General features: G+C 38.5%; 1 protein-coding gene, 1 non-coding gene and 1 pseudogene across 2 annotated transcripts in view; 2 read left to right on the forward strand and 1 right to left on the reverse strand.

Annotated features, from left to right (window-relative positions):
* The window catches only part of LOC137938820 (uncharacterized), an 85,601-nt gene that overhangs the window by 14,548 nt on the left and 51,477 nt on the right, over nucleotides 1-19,576 (forward strand). Inside the window, exon 5 of the mRNA XM_068783867.1 lies at nucleotides 15,330-15,463. Within this exon, the coding sequence (XP_068639968.1) occupies nucleotides 15,330-15,463 (134 nt within the window). The remainder of the gene's footprint in view (nucleotides 1-15,329; nucleotides 15,464-19,576) is intronic.
* On the reverse strand, nucleotides 6,030-8,719 carry LOC137939319 (vacuolar sorting protein 3-like; annotated as a pseudogene).
* On the forward strand, nucleotides 9,412-9,518 carry LOC137939589 (small nucleolar RNA R71). The gene has a single exon (XR_011109971.1). It is a non-coding gene; the product is annotated as a small nucleolar RNA R71 (small nucleolar RNA).

Consider the following 19,576-nt stretch of genomic DNA (forward strand, 5'->3'; position numbering starts at 1 on the left):
TGTGTAAGATTTTTTCCCATGACTCATAAAATACTCTGCTATACTAATTCTTCAGTTCTGAGATTTTTTTTTTTTTTTAAATGTTGGTTGTGAGATTGCTTGTCTCAAGATTCATGTAAAATGCATACATATTTACTTTTTTTAATACTGTCCCTTTAGTTAGAGTTCATAACTTCAGCTTGCAATTTTTTTCTTCTTAATCTTCACTGTTTAATCTTCCTTCTTCAACACTTTGGGCTGCAAAATCTTTCTAAGATGCAAAATTTTCATCTTCCATTCTCCCCTTACTTGGGTGTCCTTTGAGAACTTGGCACTAGTCAACATTGAATAACTTTTTACAACAACTTGTGGAATTCTTCATTGTAGCCTCTTCGAAGCCTCTTCCTTTGTACTTCTCTTCCTACTTCTCTTGCTCAAGTTGGGGATCCATGATACTAAGAGACTCAATTTTACCCAAAACTAATATGAGAGAAGAAACATCACTCCTAACCACTCGACAAGATTCTGACCACTAACACACTTAGGTCAAAGAAGAGTTAAGTACCCACTTTTAAGGCTAGCACCACACCCACCCACTTTTATGGATGCAAAAATACTGTAACTTGACTAAAGCTGGATTTGGGCACATTCTTTCTTTGTTAGGTAGTGGATCTATATGGGTATTGCTCCGAAGTGATGAAAAACATAATCAATTGAAGATATACTATTAGAGGTGTTAGAAAATCTACTAAAGGGCAATTTTGTCATTTTACACTTCCTAGAAAGTCCAATAGCTACACTATCCTATTCATGTGTTTAGTTTTATCTCTAGTTCAAGTTTTATGTAATTTGAATAACTATGTAAGGAGATATAAGGGTTTTAAGTGACTAGGGTCATTTTTTTAATTGTTTTTAAGGACTCTATAAAAGCTCTTGGGGTCAAACTCGATCCCCACACAGACATTCCAGAACTCTGATTTTTTTTTCTCTCTCCTTCTCCAAAACCCTAAAGTTCACTCTTTTTCATGGTAGAGCAGTACGACTTCAAGAAAGAGGATTTCCCAAAATTTGCCTAGACAAAATAAAAATAAAAATGTGAGCTTTTTCTTTCCTATCCGGCCATAACCCTAGGGTTGATGGCTTCTACTGTCTACTGAGTGGTTTTGAATTACTTGCTGGCCTATGACTGATTGCTGAGTGATAAAGATCACTTTTTTGGACTGCCCAACACCATGTCTTTTTTTTGTTTTTGTTTTTTTGAAATGTTGATAATTTTATTTCAAAGAAATAGAAGATACATCAAGGGAGACCTCCCCTAACAACAAAAGATTGAAGGGAGAGGGGGGGGGGGGGGCTAATTTAGCGCACAAATTAGCAACTGAATATGCTAATCTAAGTACATGAAACCAAGTACAAGAAATGTTGGATACAATGTCCAAAATATCAAGAAAAATCTGCCAATGACGCCATGGGGGGAAGGATGAGGTGGAACACCATCCGATGACAATCTTGGAGTGTCCCTCCATGATAAGGGACCACTGGGGCGGTTTTGAAAAATTCGCAAGCCGTGAAGGAGACCGGAGAGCTCAGTAGTGGTTGAGTTAGCAATTCCGAGAGGGCTAGAGTAAGAGAGGATGCTAGTGCCCCCTGGATAAAAAGTCACCCCACCAAACCCAGCCAAACCCGGGTTCCCAACACTGTGTCCTTTGGCCTATGTCATCTCTTGGTTTGCCTACATCAGCCCTGATTTGTGATATGTTGCATGAATTTTTGAACTTAAGTTCTTAATCCTAGAATTATACATTAAAAGAGAGTTCTTTACTTGAATTCTCTTTTTTCCTTGCTGAGCATACTGTTACTGGGCTGGATTGCCTGCATCATCGTAGGGTTAGGTGGTGTCAGTCCTGAAAAGGGTGAAATTTGTGATTTTTACTAGAGGATTACCTACAACAGCAACAATTGTGTGTTAGGGTGGGTTGGGTCTTCCAATTTTCAGTAATCCTAATTTTTCTTTGCAAGGTGGGGTCCACAACACTTTTGCGCATTTACTTGTGTGCTGTTTTTAAGACTGTTTAGGGATCATAATGGTTGATTCAGGTGAAATTTTTACTCCTTCAAGGGGATCTATGAGTTCAAAAGAAATGGATACTATTGTGATAACTACTGAGAGATTGAATGGCCAGAATTACTTAAGTTGGTCACGATCAGTTCTTCTATATTTGAAGGATAAGAAAAAGACAAAATTCATTAGAGATGACCCTCCTATTCTGTTGATTGAAAGACTGGGAAGCTGAAGATAGTCAGATTATGACCTGGATACTTAACGATCTTGAGCCTGATTTGAGAAATCATATTATGAATTGTGGAACTGCTAAGGAGATGTGGAATTCCTTAGAATCTGTTTATGCACAAGGGAGTAACTTGTCTTGTGTTTTTGAATTATATGCCAAAGTGTTTAGCCTCAAGAGAGGTCAACGGTCTATCACTGCATACTATAGTGAGTTTGTTGGTATATTACAAGAGATCAATGTTTGCCATCCTATCACCATGAGTGAAAGGGAAGTAAAGAAACAAAATGGGCTAGTTCACATTGCTAAGTTCCTTGATGGGTTATGACTTGAATTTGACTCTATTAGGGCTCCATTATGGGCATTAGAGGATGTTTAGTCACTGACCACAGCATATAGTTGAGTGTTACATGTAGAAAAAGCCGTTGTAGCACTAGTAAATGCTGATGTGACTAGCACCCCAACAACAGCCCTAAACTCTTTGGGTTCTTTATTATCATCCAAGGGCAGAATTGAAACATTCGAGGAAAGTGTGTTGAATTTATGGAAAAAAGACTTGGTCAGGTGGCCCATCTTATAATACTCTTAGATATGTGGGCCTTCCTTGATCGTGTGGGCTGGAGCCCATCTTCCAACAAAGTGCAAAGTTGTTCAAGGAAGAGGTCACACTAAGCCGTACAAAAAATGCATTCATCATGGCAACACAAACTTCTTTGAAAAATGCTGGGAGAAGTTTGGGAGACCAGCTTGGGCCAACTCTCGTTGTCATGAGAGTATTGATTCATCCACTGAACCTTTTGTACAAATTGTAACAGGCGCCTTAGATGAATTGCAGTAGCTTATTTAGCGCTTGACACAATTAAATGCTGCCTCCTCATCAACATTTGTGACAATCTTCCACTCCTACAACCACATTGGCCAATTTAGGTATGTCAGCTTTCATGTGCATCCATCCTCCACTTGGGTTCTTGACTTAGGGGTGTTCACTCACATGTCAAGTATCTCCATATTGTTTTCTGATTTGATGGAGGTCACTTCTATTAAACAAGTCATCTTAGCTATTGGATTCATTTCCGTAGTACGGGGAATGAGTACTTTAACCCCATCTGCTTTTATGTCACCACAATCAATTCTGTTTACCTCTAAATTTCTTCTCAACTTTTTGTCAGTAAGTCAATTCACTAAATCCATGAATTGTTCTGTAACCTTTTATCCTTTACGTTGTGTTTTTCAGGATCTTACGATGAGGAAGATGATTGGTTTGGCGCATGAGAGAGGCAAACTATACTATGTGGAGGATGATTCACAACACTCTCCACAGGTATTACACACTGCAGTTTCTTCTCTACATTGGCATCTACGGTTAGGTTATTTGTCTCCTTCAAAGGTGATTCAATTATTTCCTATATTTTCGTCAAGTCTATCCTTCTAGTGTGATTCGTGTTAGTTGGGCAAGCATCGCCAAACCTCCTTCCCTCCAAGTCAATCCCGAAGCAGTTGCTCATTTGATATCGTTCATTCCAATGTTTGTGAGCCTTGTCCGATGCCTAGTATTTCTGGTTTAAGTTTTTTGTGTCTTTTATAGATGATTACAGTCGATGTACTTCGGGGTATCTCCTACAGGAGAAATCTGAAGTATGTGAACATTTTTATTGTGAAATAAAAAAATCAGTTCAATACTTCTGTTCATATGCTTCGCACTGATAATGGTCTTGAATTTTTGAATAAAAAACTTGACATCTTTTGTAAAGATCATGGCATTATACACAAGTCTTCTTGTATTTTTATACCACAACAGAATGGTGTTGTTGAACGTAAAAACCGTCATGACTTTTTCATATGCATTTACCAAAATCATATTGGGGCGATGCTGTCCTAACTACCCGCTTCCTAATTGATTGAATGCCTTATTTTGTTATCGATGGAAAAAATCCTATCTAGACATTACTGCCATTGGTTGTCTTGTTTTCGGTTACCCCTCGAGTCTTTAGATGTCTTTGTTTTGCACATGTATTTGGGCTCTAGAGACAAGTTGTCACCTCGTGCTGTCAAAGTGTATTTTTTGGGCTACTCACGCACACAGAAAGGATATAAATGCTATTGTCCGTCTACAAAGAAAACGTTTATATCTGCTGATGTGAAGTTTTTTGAAGATACTCCTGTCTTCTCTTCGTCTTCCATTGAGGTCCCGTTACCTTTCTCTATGCCTGAAGTTGTTGCTCCTGTTCCTGTGGCTGATATCCCTAGTCCACTTCCTGATGCTACTGCAAAGAAGCCACTACACGTATATCATAGATGAAAAGATAATCAAGATGAACGGGTATCCTCTCTCCTGTTGGACCAAGAACCTCCCATTGTCTACAGATCTTGAGGTAAGCGATCTACACCTGCCAATTGCTCTTCGGAAAGGTGTTAGAAAAGGTACACATTATTCATTCTCTCTTAGTATAATTTGAATCTCTTTTTGACTAGTACCAACAATTTTCCTTGTCCTTATACTCCTATCATGTTCCATCGTTTGTGTAGGATGTTCTTTACTCTCATCTGTGGACAAAGTTATGGATGTTGAGATAGAGGCATTGTTGGATAGAGGCACCTAGTAGCAATATGATATACCCGCTAGTGCCACAACTATGGGTTGTAGATGGTTATACACAGTGATATAAATCAGACGATTCTGTTGAAAGGTACATGGCTAAGCTGGTTGCAAAGGTTACACCTAGATATATGGGATTGATGTCTTCAAAACTTTTTCTCCTTAGCATGACTATCTTCGGTTCAGATTTTAATATTTGTTGTTGTTAGCCAGGGTTGGCCATTGTATCAATTGGATATTAAAAATGCTTTCTTGTATGGTGATTTGGTTGATGATGTATATATGGAGCAATCTCCTGGGTTTGTTCCTGAGGGGGAGAATGAAAAAGTATGCCGACCGAAGAAAACTCTATGGGGGGGTTAGGCCACAATGAACTTGAAATGAAGTTAGACTTCATTTCATCTTAAATGAATTGATTCAACTTCAACTCATCCTTGGGTGTTAGTGTAAATGAGTTCAAGTGCACTGGAAAACAGATTCCAGTGTTAGTGCCCCAAAATGAAAAAATATGATGTAAACAAGAGAATGAGTAACTTTTTATAATATACTTAAATAGAACACATACTTAAACAGATAAATAACCAAAATAAATATGGTTACTACACTAATAAGTGATTTAATGTAGTATTAAAATATATTAATATACTAATTAATAAAATACTATATTATATTAATTAATGATTACAATTTATTATAAAATAATAAAATAATTAAGTGTGACTATAATAAATTATAAAAAAAATAAAGTAAAAAATAACGGAATTAAATATAATAAATAAATAAATAAATTTTTTAATAACAAAAGATATATTTTAACATTAAAAATCACTAATTTAATAGTAATAAAAAATAAATATAATAAATAAATAAATATATTATTTTATCAATAGCACAATATATAATTTTACATATTATTAATTAATAATATATTACCACAAAATTTAAAACAATTGGTTTAATTAATTATAACAATGGGATAATTAAACCAAAATAATTGATCAAATGTTTACTTTAACAATATTTTAATTACGACTATTAAATCACTAATTTAATACAGTAATTACAAAATGAATATGCTGAATAAATAAAAAAAATTATTTTATTAATAACAAAAAATGGATTTTTGTAAGACATTCAATTATTAACCAAATAATTTTGTAAGACATTCAAAACTGTAATAATATATGAAACCTAATAATATTTTGTATGGCAGACTCCAGTAAATCAGCTCTATTTGGAGGATTCAAATGACGCTTCTTATCTACTGTTGTCTCTACACCAGCTTTTCTAAGAAATATAACTCGCTGGATAGCCATCAATCCATCATCCACCACATCTTCAAGAGGTACAGGAGTAGGATGCAAACCCCAATAGCGATTTCTGGGGACCTGGGAGGCACAAAACATAGTGCTTGAAGTGAGAGAGGAGTAGCAAAGGGTCCAAGATAATCCACACGACAATAGAATCACGCACAAGTAGTCAAATACTAAACTCCCATTAAGAATAGACTGACCAAAATTCCATAATCTTACATAAAGAAGATATGATAAAATGGTAAACACCCATGCATAGAAATGCATTCATCAATCTGATGTCATTATGCAGAGGCTACTATTGAGGTAAAAATTTAAAAGACTTTAAAGCAAACACCAGCAGTGACCAGCGGTTTGGATCCCGCATTATAAATGGAAAAAGACTTATGCAAATAAAAAAGCAAGAGAAAGCCCACTTGAGCATGAACAAATGACAGCATTTCCTTTGTCAGTTCACCCACGGATTCGAGCTCTTCAACCAAAGAAATTACTTCCTTAAAGTTTTTCTTCTTCAAAAGGTCCTTAATCTGCTCCTCTGCAGATGCTTTTCGGAAGCACAGAACCTACAAAGGTACATGCTCCAATCAGTCCCAATAGGTGGAGAGAAAAATATATTGGGCAATTGAAGTTGTCATTGTAGGTATGGATATATCACTTGTCCCCAAGTAGTTTTTTAAACACCTAGTGGTTACCAAAGATGATACTTGAATTATGGCTCAAACACTTAACTTGTTGACCTTTCACAAAAGATTATCAATGTCAATTAATAAACTCTACAGAAAACCAATCCTTAAGTGGTCCTAGAAACCATAGATGACCTCATATAACAAATAACTAGAACTTAGAGCAACTCTAATTCCAGTGGTTGTTAATCACCAAAAATAAGTAACAGTCTGTGAGACTGGCACAAGTAGAAGAGAATCAACTCAACCTGAAGGCCCTGAAACCTCCAAATATTGCATCTAGAAAAAACATGATTGAAAAGACGGCTAAATCCACTAAAACTGGAATTCTTCTAGTTTTTTACTGGAATTTTTTCAAGTATAGATTTGTTTTTTCAAAAAACTAAATCCACATTTGAAAAGAAAATAAAAAAAAGCAAATCTTATAAGAAGAGACAATGAAACGTAAGACAACAGCATTACTGCATGACTCTTGGAACTATAGGAGTACCCATTTAATGAAACTCTATACTGAAGTGCTAGTGTTGTTTACTGACTTTCTCTATTTGGTCTTACATATAGTCAGTCTTATGCCTTCATGAATCTTAACTTCCAGACACCTCTTCAGCATCCATAAACGTTGTTTATCACTTCTGTATAATTGCTTGCTGCTAAAAAACCTCTAGTGTTATTTACACCATCAGTAGGTAGCTCCATTCTCTGCTAGTAGGGTAATAATCACTTCTAGTGTGAAGTTAAAAATGAAAAGTAACGATAATAATAAATTATTGACTCAAACTAACCTTTTGCATGCTTCTTTCCACTAAAAAAATGAATAAGTTCTACCTCAAATACCCTAGAACATGCAACATTATCACAATAATGAAATATGACAATTCCTACCTTTGAAAGTGAAGCACCCACAACCACCTCTGTATTTCCATTCTCTAGATCTGCTATGATACACCTACCAGTTCCTTGTGCAGCAAAAGATATTGATTGAATACGGGCACCAGTTTTCTTGTGATACAAATCCAATGATCCATCTCTCACAACTATCACATAAAAGCCAATATCGCCAATAGATTCTGGCAGATTCTGGAATACCAAACTCCCACCCACAGGCCGCCTCAGAGAATTTACAACAATTCCAACATTGTCTAGCAACAAAATTGCCCCTTCCTGCCTCCACAGAGATTTTAAATACGGATTATTTGAAGATTCTGGAAGCGAAAACAGCGGAGTGCTCTGTCCTGAACTGCAGGAGATCATTGTGTACCCATCGTCCGTCCCAACAATTATAGAATCATCAATCCATACCATACTCCTGACCCCATCGACACCCTAAATCTCATTTAGAACAATGAAAACGCTGCTAGTATCAACATTATTACCCGACAAGAGTAATTCAACAAAAATCAACTTTTTCGATGCAACAATCACTATAACGCAATTTCGATCTCTGCGATGCTCAGACGCCCTGGATGTCATACCTCCCTTAATCTGACTTCCGGATATTTCGGTCCACGGAATGCCATCATCAAACCTATCCAGACTAATAGAGTTAGACTCCTCGCAACACGATCTCTTTGCAACCACCGAAATGCCTTTAGGAAAGCTCAATTTGCGTGCAGGTTGTAACACAAGTGAGAGAGAGACGAGAGAGGGAGAAGGGAGAGGAAGGCCGAGAGAGACAGGGAGAGGAGATGCGTAGACTAGAAAAAGGGAGAGGGGAGAGGAGTTGCAAAGATGATGAGAAGGGAATGTGAAGACGAGAGGAAGAAGAGAGCGAAGACGAGAGGAAGAAGTGAGGGGGCGAAAAAATTCGTTGGGAGAGGAAGGTCGAGGGATAGGGAGAACAGAGGGCTGTGTATTCTGCATGAATAATTGAAGTGTGGCTGGCCAACTGACTCACTTGCATTTCAAGTTTAGCAATGGAGGACTGTGTATTTTGCATGAATAATTGAAGTGTATCCTCAAGTGAAGGTTTTTGTGGAATCAATGGTTGTTGAGTGAAGTGTGGGCGCGGAGCTTGGGGTTGAGTAAACCCTGGAGGACCCCCAACCTGTGGGCCCTTGGACCATGAGAAATTTGGGTGCCTTGCCCAACCCGGATTATATGTTTCTGAAAAAGGATCGTTCCGGTTCGGTCTATGAAAATTCTGGACTGCATTCAAGTCCTCAATGAGCTCTGGGTAGGATGAACTAGATGGACACATTTGTGTGGGATGAGATGAACCAGAGCATATGGCACAGACAGTAGATGGGTTAGGAGAAGGTGAACTCTTGGACACCATAAGGGCATCAATTTTTCTAGTCAACCCTTCAATCTTGGCCATGAGCATGGGTGTTTCACTAACCTCGTAAAGACCCCCTCTTTTGGATTCGTGGGATCTCCTATCAACATTAAATGATGAACCCCATTGCTGAGATTGATCACTCAACGTTTCAAAGAAGTCCCACACCTCACTAGCACTCTTACCCATCAAACTCCCACCACTCGTTGCATCTACCATGGATCTAACCTGAGGTGTAAGACCTTGATAAAAGTATTGCACTAAATGCCATTTCTCAAACCCATGATGTGGACACCTACGGATCAAATCCTTCCATTTCTCCCAAGCCTCATAAAAGTGTTCACCGTCCTGCTGCATAAAGTTGGAGATTTCTCTCCTGAGGGCTGTAGTTCTCTGAATGGGAAAGTACTTGGACAAAAATTTCGTGACTAATGTGTCCCATGAAGTAATGCTGCCCACCTCTAAGGAATTAAGCCAAGACTTGGCCTTATCCTTAAGTGAAAATGGAAAAAGTCTTAACCGGATAGAGTCATCTGAGAAATTCTGGAATTTAAAAGTTGCACAAATATCTAAGAATTCCTTGATGTGGTAATATGGGTCCTCCTTCTGCAACCCATAGAATGTAGGGAGGAGTTGGATCACACCCGGTTTCAACTCATAACTGGCGGCAGTAGTGGGTGGCAATATAATGCATGAAGGTGATGTGAAGTGGGATGGGATAGAATAATCCCTCAGGGCTCTACGGTCACCTGCTGCAGGTAACTGTAATGGTTCGCCCTGATTGGCCATGGTAGCTCCTAACTTGACTTCGGGTGTTTTCCTACAAATATGTTCTACCTCTTCAACAAAGGGAGCTAATGGTCCACCTAGGGAGCGGCGCCCGTGCATAAAAAGACAAAAATAAACAAAAGGAACTATCAAATTAAGCTAACAAACTTGCTACTAAAAATATGAACTAACTAGAAAAAATAAAAATAAAAATAAAAATAAAATAAAAATAAAAATAAAATAAAATAAAAAAAATCTAACCTAAGACTATGGAGAACAAAGAAATACGCCTAATACGTGCCTCCCCGGCAACGGCGCCAAAAACTTGATGTAGAATTTAGTTACATCGGCTTTAATACCTCGCAAGTGTACGAATCGTTCATGTAATTTAGCAGTAAGCGAGGGTCATATCCACAGGGAGGATTGAATTTTGTGTATTCTTCAGTCAACTAGCCTAACCAAATATGATGAATTAATCTGAATTAAACACTAATTATATCATAAATTATCAAACAATAATCTAATTAACTACTTGCACAACAGGAAACGTCAACTCTGGATTTTACCGTGATTTGTGCCTCTCTCGAGCGCCACATAATCACGAATCCGATTTCTCAATCCTTGCGTCTAGCCCCTCTCGGGCGCCTAGAGTTAAAGACAGAAATCGGATTACAATAGAATGCAGAGAATCAATTTCCTATTGTGATGATGCTAAAATTATCAACTTTGGATTTTACCGTGATTCGTGCCTCTCTCGAGCGCCACGTAACCACGAATCCAGATTCTCAATCCTTGCGTCTAGCCCCTCTCGGGCGCCTAGAGTTAAAGACAGAAATCGGATTAAAATACCAAAATCCAACCTCAATTATAATCTTACCCTAATTAGCTAATTTAATCAAATATCAAGAAAACAAATCTTAAATAAACCTTAATTATCAAATCAGATTCAATTAACATTCAAAACCTAAGTTCAAACTATATGAAAAATTAAATTCAATAATGACGAATTACTCCCCTTCTTCCTCCTCTCGCTCGGGCAGCAACTCGTTCTCATGTGGCGTCGGGTGGCAATAGTGAGTGGCCGGAGGTAGAGACGACGACGCCGGCGACGACGGTTAGAAGCCGACGGACGGAGGTAACGTCCGGCGAAGAGCGAAACAGAGCTGACGTTCTCTAACCGGCTCTCTCGAGTCTCGGTTGGAGTCGAAATGGCTCCGGGACTGGTCGAAATATGTAAACGACGCCGGAGGATGGTCTGAAAGAAGAAGTGGCACCGGAGAAGCCCTCTCGGATCCCCTCCCGGCCTGGTGAGCAAAGAATGGCAGCGTCGAACTCGCCGCGACGGAGACTCTCTCGAGCTCTCCTCGGGTCTGTTCTCGGTTGCCGGATGGTGGTGGACGACGGTGGCCCGGCGAACGGCGGTGGGGAACTCCTCTCGGATCCTCTCCTGTTTCGGTCGACGGTGCTCCTCTGTTTTCAATACTCTGTTTCTCTTTTCCTTTCACGCTCCTCCCCTCTCTCGTTCGACGCTTCCCCCTTTTAAATATGATTTTTCTTATTTTAAAACGATTTGCCCTAGAAATTACCTCCATTTCACTAAGGGCATTTTGGTAAATATCTTTTTCTCCACCCAAATTCTCCTGAAATTCCATAATTGAATCTATAAAAAGCATTTCAGGAAGAAATAAGACTAAAAAAATAATGAAATATAATTCAGGAGGGAGAAATATGCAATATCGACAGTGATTAATGCCAAATTCAATAAATGCTCATTTCATTTGAAAACCGATAAGTAACCACCTATAACACAATTATAAAGGTTATTCTATTATAATTAACCTAGTTCTCATGTCAGAATATGACATCTATCACACCCCCAAACCTAAATCTTTGCTAGTCTCTAGCAAAACAACAATCGAACCAAAATTAAGCCTAGGAAAACGAAATGCCACTTTCGTAGGGAGCACGATTGCATTTAGCGCATGCAACAAGCCGTTAAACCCCTACTCTGCAGTAGTGGACGAGTTATGTCTCGTGAGGGTTTGCATGGAATTTACCCACAAAATTCATCTAAATCAATAATATAAAAAAAAAACTGAAGAACATTTACTCCTCATTAGCATATGACTAATACTTAGTATCATAAAATATTTGAAAATCATATGAGATCTTGCGAAATTTGAAAACCTGTGTAAAATATAGCCTATTATCAATCCAAATACACTCATTATTACTCCACTTGAACCAATGTGACCCATAAGCTATTACTTCAACATAACAAAGAGGCAACAAATAACAATAAAATCCTGGTCACATCACAATTAAGAGAAAATAGTAGAGTAAGCTTGTTGTCTAACAATCTCACAGAAGAAATATACCAATTTCAGTCTTGACTTGCGACTTTTTTCAAATTACAATTCATCATCAAAGTTAAGGAAACTCATTGCTTCCAGATTTAAAACCATTTTACGCTTTTACCAGCGCACTTTTGCTATTACCAGCATAATTTTTTTTTTGTTTCACTGAATACTTTTGGTATTACCACCATTTTGTATTCGTCTTCACTGCACATGCACTTATTTTTAAGTAACCGACTGTTCCGGTGCATGTCCCTGGGTTTACCCAGGCTGTTTCTGAAGTTATCTGTCTTTTGCAAGCAAGAGCATTTCCATTTGCATTCATATATTACAACAAGGAATTTCACCGAGGTATATAAAAAAAAAAGATTGAGTTCAAACATGCATACAAGACTATTCAGACTAACATAGATCAACACTAGATTTACATGTTCTCTTTTGCAACTAAGTTCCAAGTCTAATGCAATAGTAAGTTATCCCACTGAATTCTCATGAATCACAACAAATGATATCAGATTTCTAATAGGCATATTCTACACAAATTTACGAAAATTTTTGAAAAACATTTGAGCAACTTAGGATTCTCTAGACGCCATTGTAATCTTTCCTTAGGATTCTTGAGGACATCATTTGGAGTTGTGGTGCTTGTTGTTTATGTGGATGATACAGTGCTATCATAAAGTGATAATTGAAGAGGTAAAAGAGCATTAAACACTTTCAAACAGAAGATTTGGGGTCACTGAAATACTTTATGGGAATAGAGGTTGCTAGGAGCAAGACAAGATTTGTTTTAACACAGAGGAAGTATGTTATAAACATGTTGCAAGAGTATGAGCTATTAGGAGCAATGCCAATAGAGACACCTATGGAGGTAGGTCATAATCTTCACGATGATAGTAGTGCTGAACTAAAAGATAAGACCTTGTACATGAGGTTATTCGACAATTTTATTAATGCTATAGTTACATGTCTAGATACAATTTGTTGTGAGCGTGATTAGTCAATTTATGGAGTATCCTAGTAAGCTTCTTTTGGAGGTAACTCAGTGGATACTACGATGCTTAAAAAAGAATCATCGGGCAAAGGTTTATTATTTGAGACACATGGTCATTTGAAGATAGAAGGATACTCTGATGCAGACTTTATAGGGTCCAAGATTGATAGATATCTACTACTGACTATTGTGTGTTTGCTGGTGAAAATTTAATTAGCTAGAAGAGTAAGAAACATAATGTGGTGGCCTGTTCTAGTACAAAGGCTGAATACAGAGCAATAACTCATACAATTAATGAACTCAGTGGGTAAAATCAGTTTTATTGGAGTTGAGCTTCCCTATAGTAGAGGCAATGACCATGCATTGTGGTAATCAAGCTGCAACTGTTATTGCTAATAATCTAGTATTGCTTGAGCAAACTAAACATGTAGGAGTTGATTGCCATTTCATTCGAGATTGTTGAGTACGAAAAGGTCCCCTATTGAAAAATGATAAGCAAAGTTAATGACTTATAAGGTTAGCAATGAGCCTCCTAAGTAACTAGTCATTTTGGGATGGAACTGGGCTCAACCCAGTAGCTCAACAATGGTATTAGATCAGGTTGTGTGTGTGAGCGGAGGCCCAATTTGTGTTCTCCATGTTATTTGTGTATTTTGGGGTCCATGAGGTAGGAGTCTCTGTATTGTGGCCTCCATGATATAGGAGTCTGTGTGCCCCATTTAGGTTTGTGCCCACGTCACAAACTCATTATGTGTAAAACTTGGACATGATGGAAGCCTTCTTTTTGGCTTTGCCAACTCGAATGCTCCAGGAGGTAGCTATCATTTTTTTAAATAAGCAAAGTTAATGACTTATAAGGTTAGCAATGAGCCTCCTAAGTAACTAGTCATTTTGGGATGTAACTGGGCTCAACCCAGAAGCTCAACAATGGTATTAGATCAGGTTGTGTGTGTGAGCGGAGGCCCAATTTGTGTTCTTCATGTTATTTGTGTATTTTGGGGTCCATGAGGTAGGAGTCTCTGTATTGTGGCCTCCATGATATAGGAGTCTGTGTGCCCCATTTAGGTTTGTGCCCACGTCACAAACTCATTATGTGTAAAACTTGGACATGATGGAAGCCTTCTTTTTGGCTTTGCCAACTCGAATGCTCCAGGAGGTAGCTATCATTTTTTTAGTTTTCTTTTTGGTTGGATACTCTTGGGTTGGGGTCCTCTTTGCTCATGGAAACATGAAATCGCTCAGCAAAGTGAAGCATTTTGGTCCAATTGTATTCATCATAATGGTCTTCTGTCTCATAATGGATGCAGGAAGAGAGCAAGGTTTTTTTTTTTTTGAAAAAGGTGTGAATATATTATTGAGAGAGAAAAAATACAAACCATACTAAACAGGACCTTCCTCCACAACAAGCTGTTGGAGAAAAACACCTGTTTTAGCCCGACTATCCGCCAAGTGATTTACGGATCTAGGAATGGAAGAGAGCAAGGTTGATGGGCAGTTTTCTTGTTGGATACTTTGTTGGAAGAACCTTGGTGAAGATCAGAATTTGGTGAATGTCTCAGGAGCATGGTGCACTTGCTGGATAACATCAAAATCATCTGCTTCAATTTCACTCCATTTTTCGTTGCAGATGTTAGTGGCTGAGAGCATTTTGAAGCTGACCCGTTTAATTGGGTCGTCCTTTGGGAATGAGGTGTTTTGAGATGAAGGGCATTCACTGCAAGTTGGAGAAGCCATAATTTGGCCGCGGTTAGTAAGAGAAAATGTATTATTGTTGAAATGAATTTTTTTTTTTTTGAAATGGAATTAATTTCATTCATTATCTAGAAATATGAATAACCACTGGGTACTTTAGGTCCTGAAACATTTAGATCTCCTGGCTAACTGACCTGTAAAAACAGTTGCAGCCCAAATCGTCTTTCTATAAAGTAATTTTATATTTGTTGTTTGATATTAATATTCAAATTGGTAGCAAAATCATGAAAAAATAGTTCTTGGTTTTCAATGGATGTACTGTGCAAAAGAGTTTTTACTTTCTGTATAGATGCTACATTAACATTTTATGTTTATGTTCTCTAGTGTACGTTGCAAATGAAACCAATGCTAGTGATGGAGTTCGGGAGGAGGCATTGCAGCTCATTTCTGATGGACTGGAGAGAAAATTATTGTCCAAACTCCAGGATCTTGTGTCCTGCGAACATCTGGAACATGTGGTATGTGTAATTGCGAAACTTTGGGGCATAATTTTTGAACAATAATTATGTTTAAGTAAATGAATATCTTTGTGGTTATCTTGGATTGGCACCAACTAAATGAATATCTTTATAGATGTCGTTTTGCAAATATTTCTTAACTCAGTCATCTTATGCTTTTTTTTAGAAGACTTATGGAAGCTTTTTTTTTATAGAGTAAAAGATTTTTTTTTTTTTTTTTTTGCAAAAACATATGGAAGCTCTTTGATATCATTAGAAATGAAAGTGTGGTTGATCTTCTTCTCCTATTGCTCACATTTGGCAATATTTGCTACCTGACTTCCTTCAGAGCTCACCGTGGCCAATGCTTGTTTCTGTAGAAATCTGAGTCACGGTCTATCCCAAAAAGATTAAGATAAGAGGTGGATCCCCAAGTGGTAGGCTTAGAATCATTTAGACCCATAAACAGTGTCTGACTATTCACCCACTACTAATTTGTTTCACATGTTTAAATAAGCAATTTGAGACGTGCACATATTTAAACCCTTGACATGTCCGGGCCTTTGAGCATGTGTGTGCTATGACATTCCAGCATGCATCCTAATGACACTACTCTTACCTTGGACATGGAGAACTAATAGATAGGCTTGGGCTTGGACATCTTTGATGCAACGTAGAAGTTGAGCCCTGATCCATCACAAAATTACCAACAAAGTTAGGAGGTCAGTTCCCAACTAATAAGCTTAGGATCATCCTGTCGGTAACTAATGTGGGACTAATCGTCTCCTACCACCTTGTTTCACATGCATTGATAGCACTAAGTTGGTGCATCTGGAAAGAAAGAAGCTGAGGAACTTTTTCAAGCAAGCCATTAAGGAGGTACTGAAAAAGTCATTCCCCATGTCCTCCCTTGGTGGGTCTTCTAAACGAGTTCAAAGAGATATACAGTGCCATGATCTACTGACCTGCCTTTATGACTCTAAGTGGTCTTCTACTGGGATTCTGATGTGGACACCTCTCGTGTGCCATCGATTACAAATCTATACTTGAAAACATCGAACTACGACAAGACCCACCATGATGTGGTTGGGGAGTGAGGCATTTAGGATAGATTAGTTGTTATTTTATTTATTTATATTTTGTATTGGCCTTGGAAGTAATTGTTTTATTTGTTTAGGTGTATTTTGAAATATTCCTAGGGTTTTGGGTCTCTATTTAAACCCATGATGTTTGGAAATCAGGGCATTGAATGAAGTTTAAAATTTTCTCTCCTTTTTATTTTCTTCCCTCCCCTACTCTTGGTTCTCTATGTCCCCTCTCATTCTTCTTCTTTCTCTCTTCCTCTTTCTTCTTCTTCTCCTTCTACTTTCTCTTTTCTCCATCATGACAGCAGCACCACGTCACACTCATGATGCTTGTCCCGTGTCGAATTTGGTGTCAGATAGAGCATTCCTATCACTAAAGACCCATTTGCACAACTGAACCTACAATCTTCTTCCACTGTTGCCGTAACTCACCTGAGCTCTTTCATTCAGCCCACTCGACCTCCGAAACTCCAGCTCGTCATTACCATCATTGGAGAGAAGAGGGACGAGAGCAGCATGCTCGTAGTCATATGCCTCTGTTCAATTGACGGCAGTCGCAGAAGTCCCTGAGCCGAAGCCTACTACATCACCCAAACCTCTTGGAAAAGCTCACTGAGACTCGAGGTACATGAGACATCGTCATCGAGCCTCCCTCCTCTCTCTCCCTTTCTTCTTTCCATCGCCAACGTCCATCACAATTGCTGACGACATCGTCTACAACACCCAAAGTCCGTTGACACCATCAAACCTTCGTCACGCAGTGGAAAACGCCTGCAGCAGCCATTGAAGAGCTCGCTGCTGCCGTTGCCAGCAATTGCTGCCAGAGCCGAGCCTCCGAAAGCCGTCGGATTTCGCTAGCCGCTGCCGCCAGGCTGACTCCCCATTTGTCTTCCTTCCCCTTCGACTTCACCATTGAGCTTTTGATTAAATAGAAGCTTGGGAAGAGAAGGCACCCACACGTGTGAATTTTGCACATTTGAGTGAAAGTTAGTGGCGCTTGTGCGAAAGAAAAAGAGGGTTTAAAAAAAAATTCTTGCGCTTGAGGACTGCCTGCTTGCTATTCAGCTCCAACTCACTGCCTATTTTACATATGACGATTCAGCCAGGGCCATATCTATTTAAGAGGTGATGTTGTTCCTACTTCTTGGCATTTCACTGTTTGTTTTAAATGCATCAATTATCTATTTTGTGCCGGTAGCTTGCTTCTTCATTATTAGGGCCCACTTGAACCAAATTTGACCTCTAGACCTCTGCCAAAAAAACTCATTTGAGTGATTGTAGCTCATGTGTGTGGTCAATCTTAGTGTTAATTTTAAAGCCTAGCCTATTGGTGCAATCTACATTATTGCATAGGATTGACCTTTTCTTTATTTTAGTGGTATCAGCGCTATTAATTTGCAATTTTCTTGATTCAGATCTTGACTAGTCACCAAACAAGCTAATAAATATTTAACTTTAACGCGCATTGAGTTTGTTTGGGATTTACTTGCAAGGATCCACATAGTGGTTGTGTCATGTCAGGTGTTGCTTCATCTTCTGTTGTGAAAAAAAGGATGACACACTCAAGCAAATCCTAGAATAATTAGGCATCATCTATGATAGGTTCACTGCACTAGAGGTTCGGACCTTGAAAGGGAAAAGTTCTGTAGGAGTTAGGTCACCTAGGGGCTATAACATTGAGGATGAGGAATTTACCCGTTCACGCCCGCATATATTTTCTCCTACTAGGAACCACACACCCTATATTCCTTGCCATGAGGAGCTCAAAGACAAAATGCTGAAATACATAAAGGCTCCCTACATTCGATGGTCGCTTAGGCCCCTAGGTATTCTCTACATGGGTTCGTGAGATGGACTTATTTTTTGAGTGGTATGACCTATCTGAGGATAGCAAAGTCAGGTTCGCAAAAATGAAATTGATAGGTACTGCTCAACGTTTCTGGGAAAATGTTGAAAGAGATCGCGAGAAAACGTGAACTTCTAATTACTCACTGGAAGGAAATGAAATTCAAGCTCCGGACAAAATACCTTCCCTCTTCCTATAGAAGCACCCTTCTAGATCAGTGGCACAATCTTAGGTAGGGGAATAAATTAGTCGCCATCTGCATTGCTCAATTTGATGAGTTTTGATTGCAATATTTGATTATGGAAGCCGAGGTCATCACTTTTAGCAGGTTCCAAAAGGGCTTAAATGGCATCCTTAGACGAGAGATGATGCTTCAAGGTGTAACCACTATGGAGGATGCTTACGCATTTTCACATAATTATGAGTTAGCCTCCAAATTTCAACCAACAAGTAGACACCCGTGCAGTGCCTTTTAGGTCTTCCACCACTAGTCCTCTAGTCCCAGGAAAGTCAAATTTAGGAGCTCCCCCTCAGAGACTGAGCCACAATTTGGACATCCCTACATCGGGACAGGAAAAGAATTGTCAAAATTCAATTTGAGGATTCAGTGTTATAAGTGTCGAGGATTAGGGCATATCGCGTCCAATTGTAGAACTCAAGCCTTTCTTATCAATGATCAAGAATACCTACAGGAAGACCAGGAAAATGTGCAGTACAAGCCTGATCCCGACGACTTTGAATTGCTTCAAGCCCGCTCACACTCCCTATGAGGAAACTCTTACTATATGTTTTCTTGTTTTTTGATAAGTGCTAAATATAATGTAAAGGGTATTTTAGTCATTTCCAAATGTATGACTAGGGCACTAGTAGATTCGACATGTCTATGTCAGTCTATGGTCCAATTCTCTTTGAATTTGGACATGTAGTTCTAAAGATATAAGAGGTTCTTGGATGAGGGGTAGAGAAGTCATTTTATCCTCTACTCACTTAAATTAATAAAATCAGATGGGCCACGACACTCAACCCATCAAGAGCAGTTTATGCTCCTCTCTCAAAACCTTTCTTTCTTCTCCCTCTCAACTCTCTTCTACTCATAATTTCTCTATGACCTTACTATTGAATCAGCTTATTTAAGTTATATTATGATTCTGTCATCTTGAGGTCGAAATGACTTTTGAATGTATGAGCTTTTTTTTTTTTTCA

The sequence above is a fragment of the Aristolochia californica genome, unplaced genomic scaffold, assembly GCF_029961685.1.
Source record: "Aristolochia californica isolate CCGP_79_NKW_82.1479 unplaced genomic scaffold, dmAriCali1.0.hap1 SCAF_8, whole genome shotgun sequence".
NCBI lineage: Eukaryota > Viridiplantae > Streptophyta > Magnoliopsida > Piperales > Aristolochiaceae > Aristolochia > Aristolochia californica.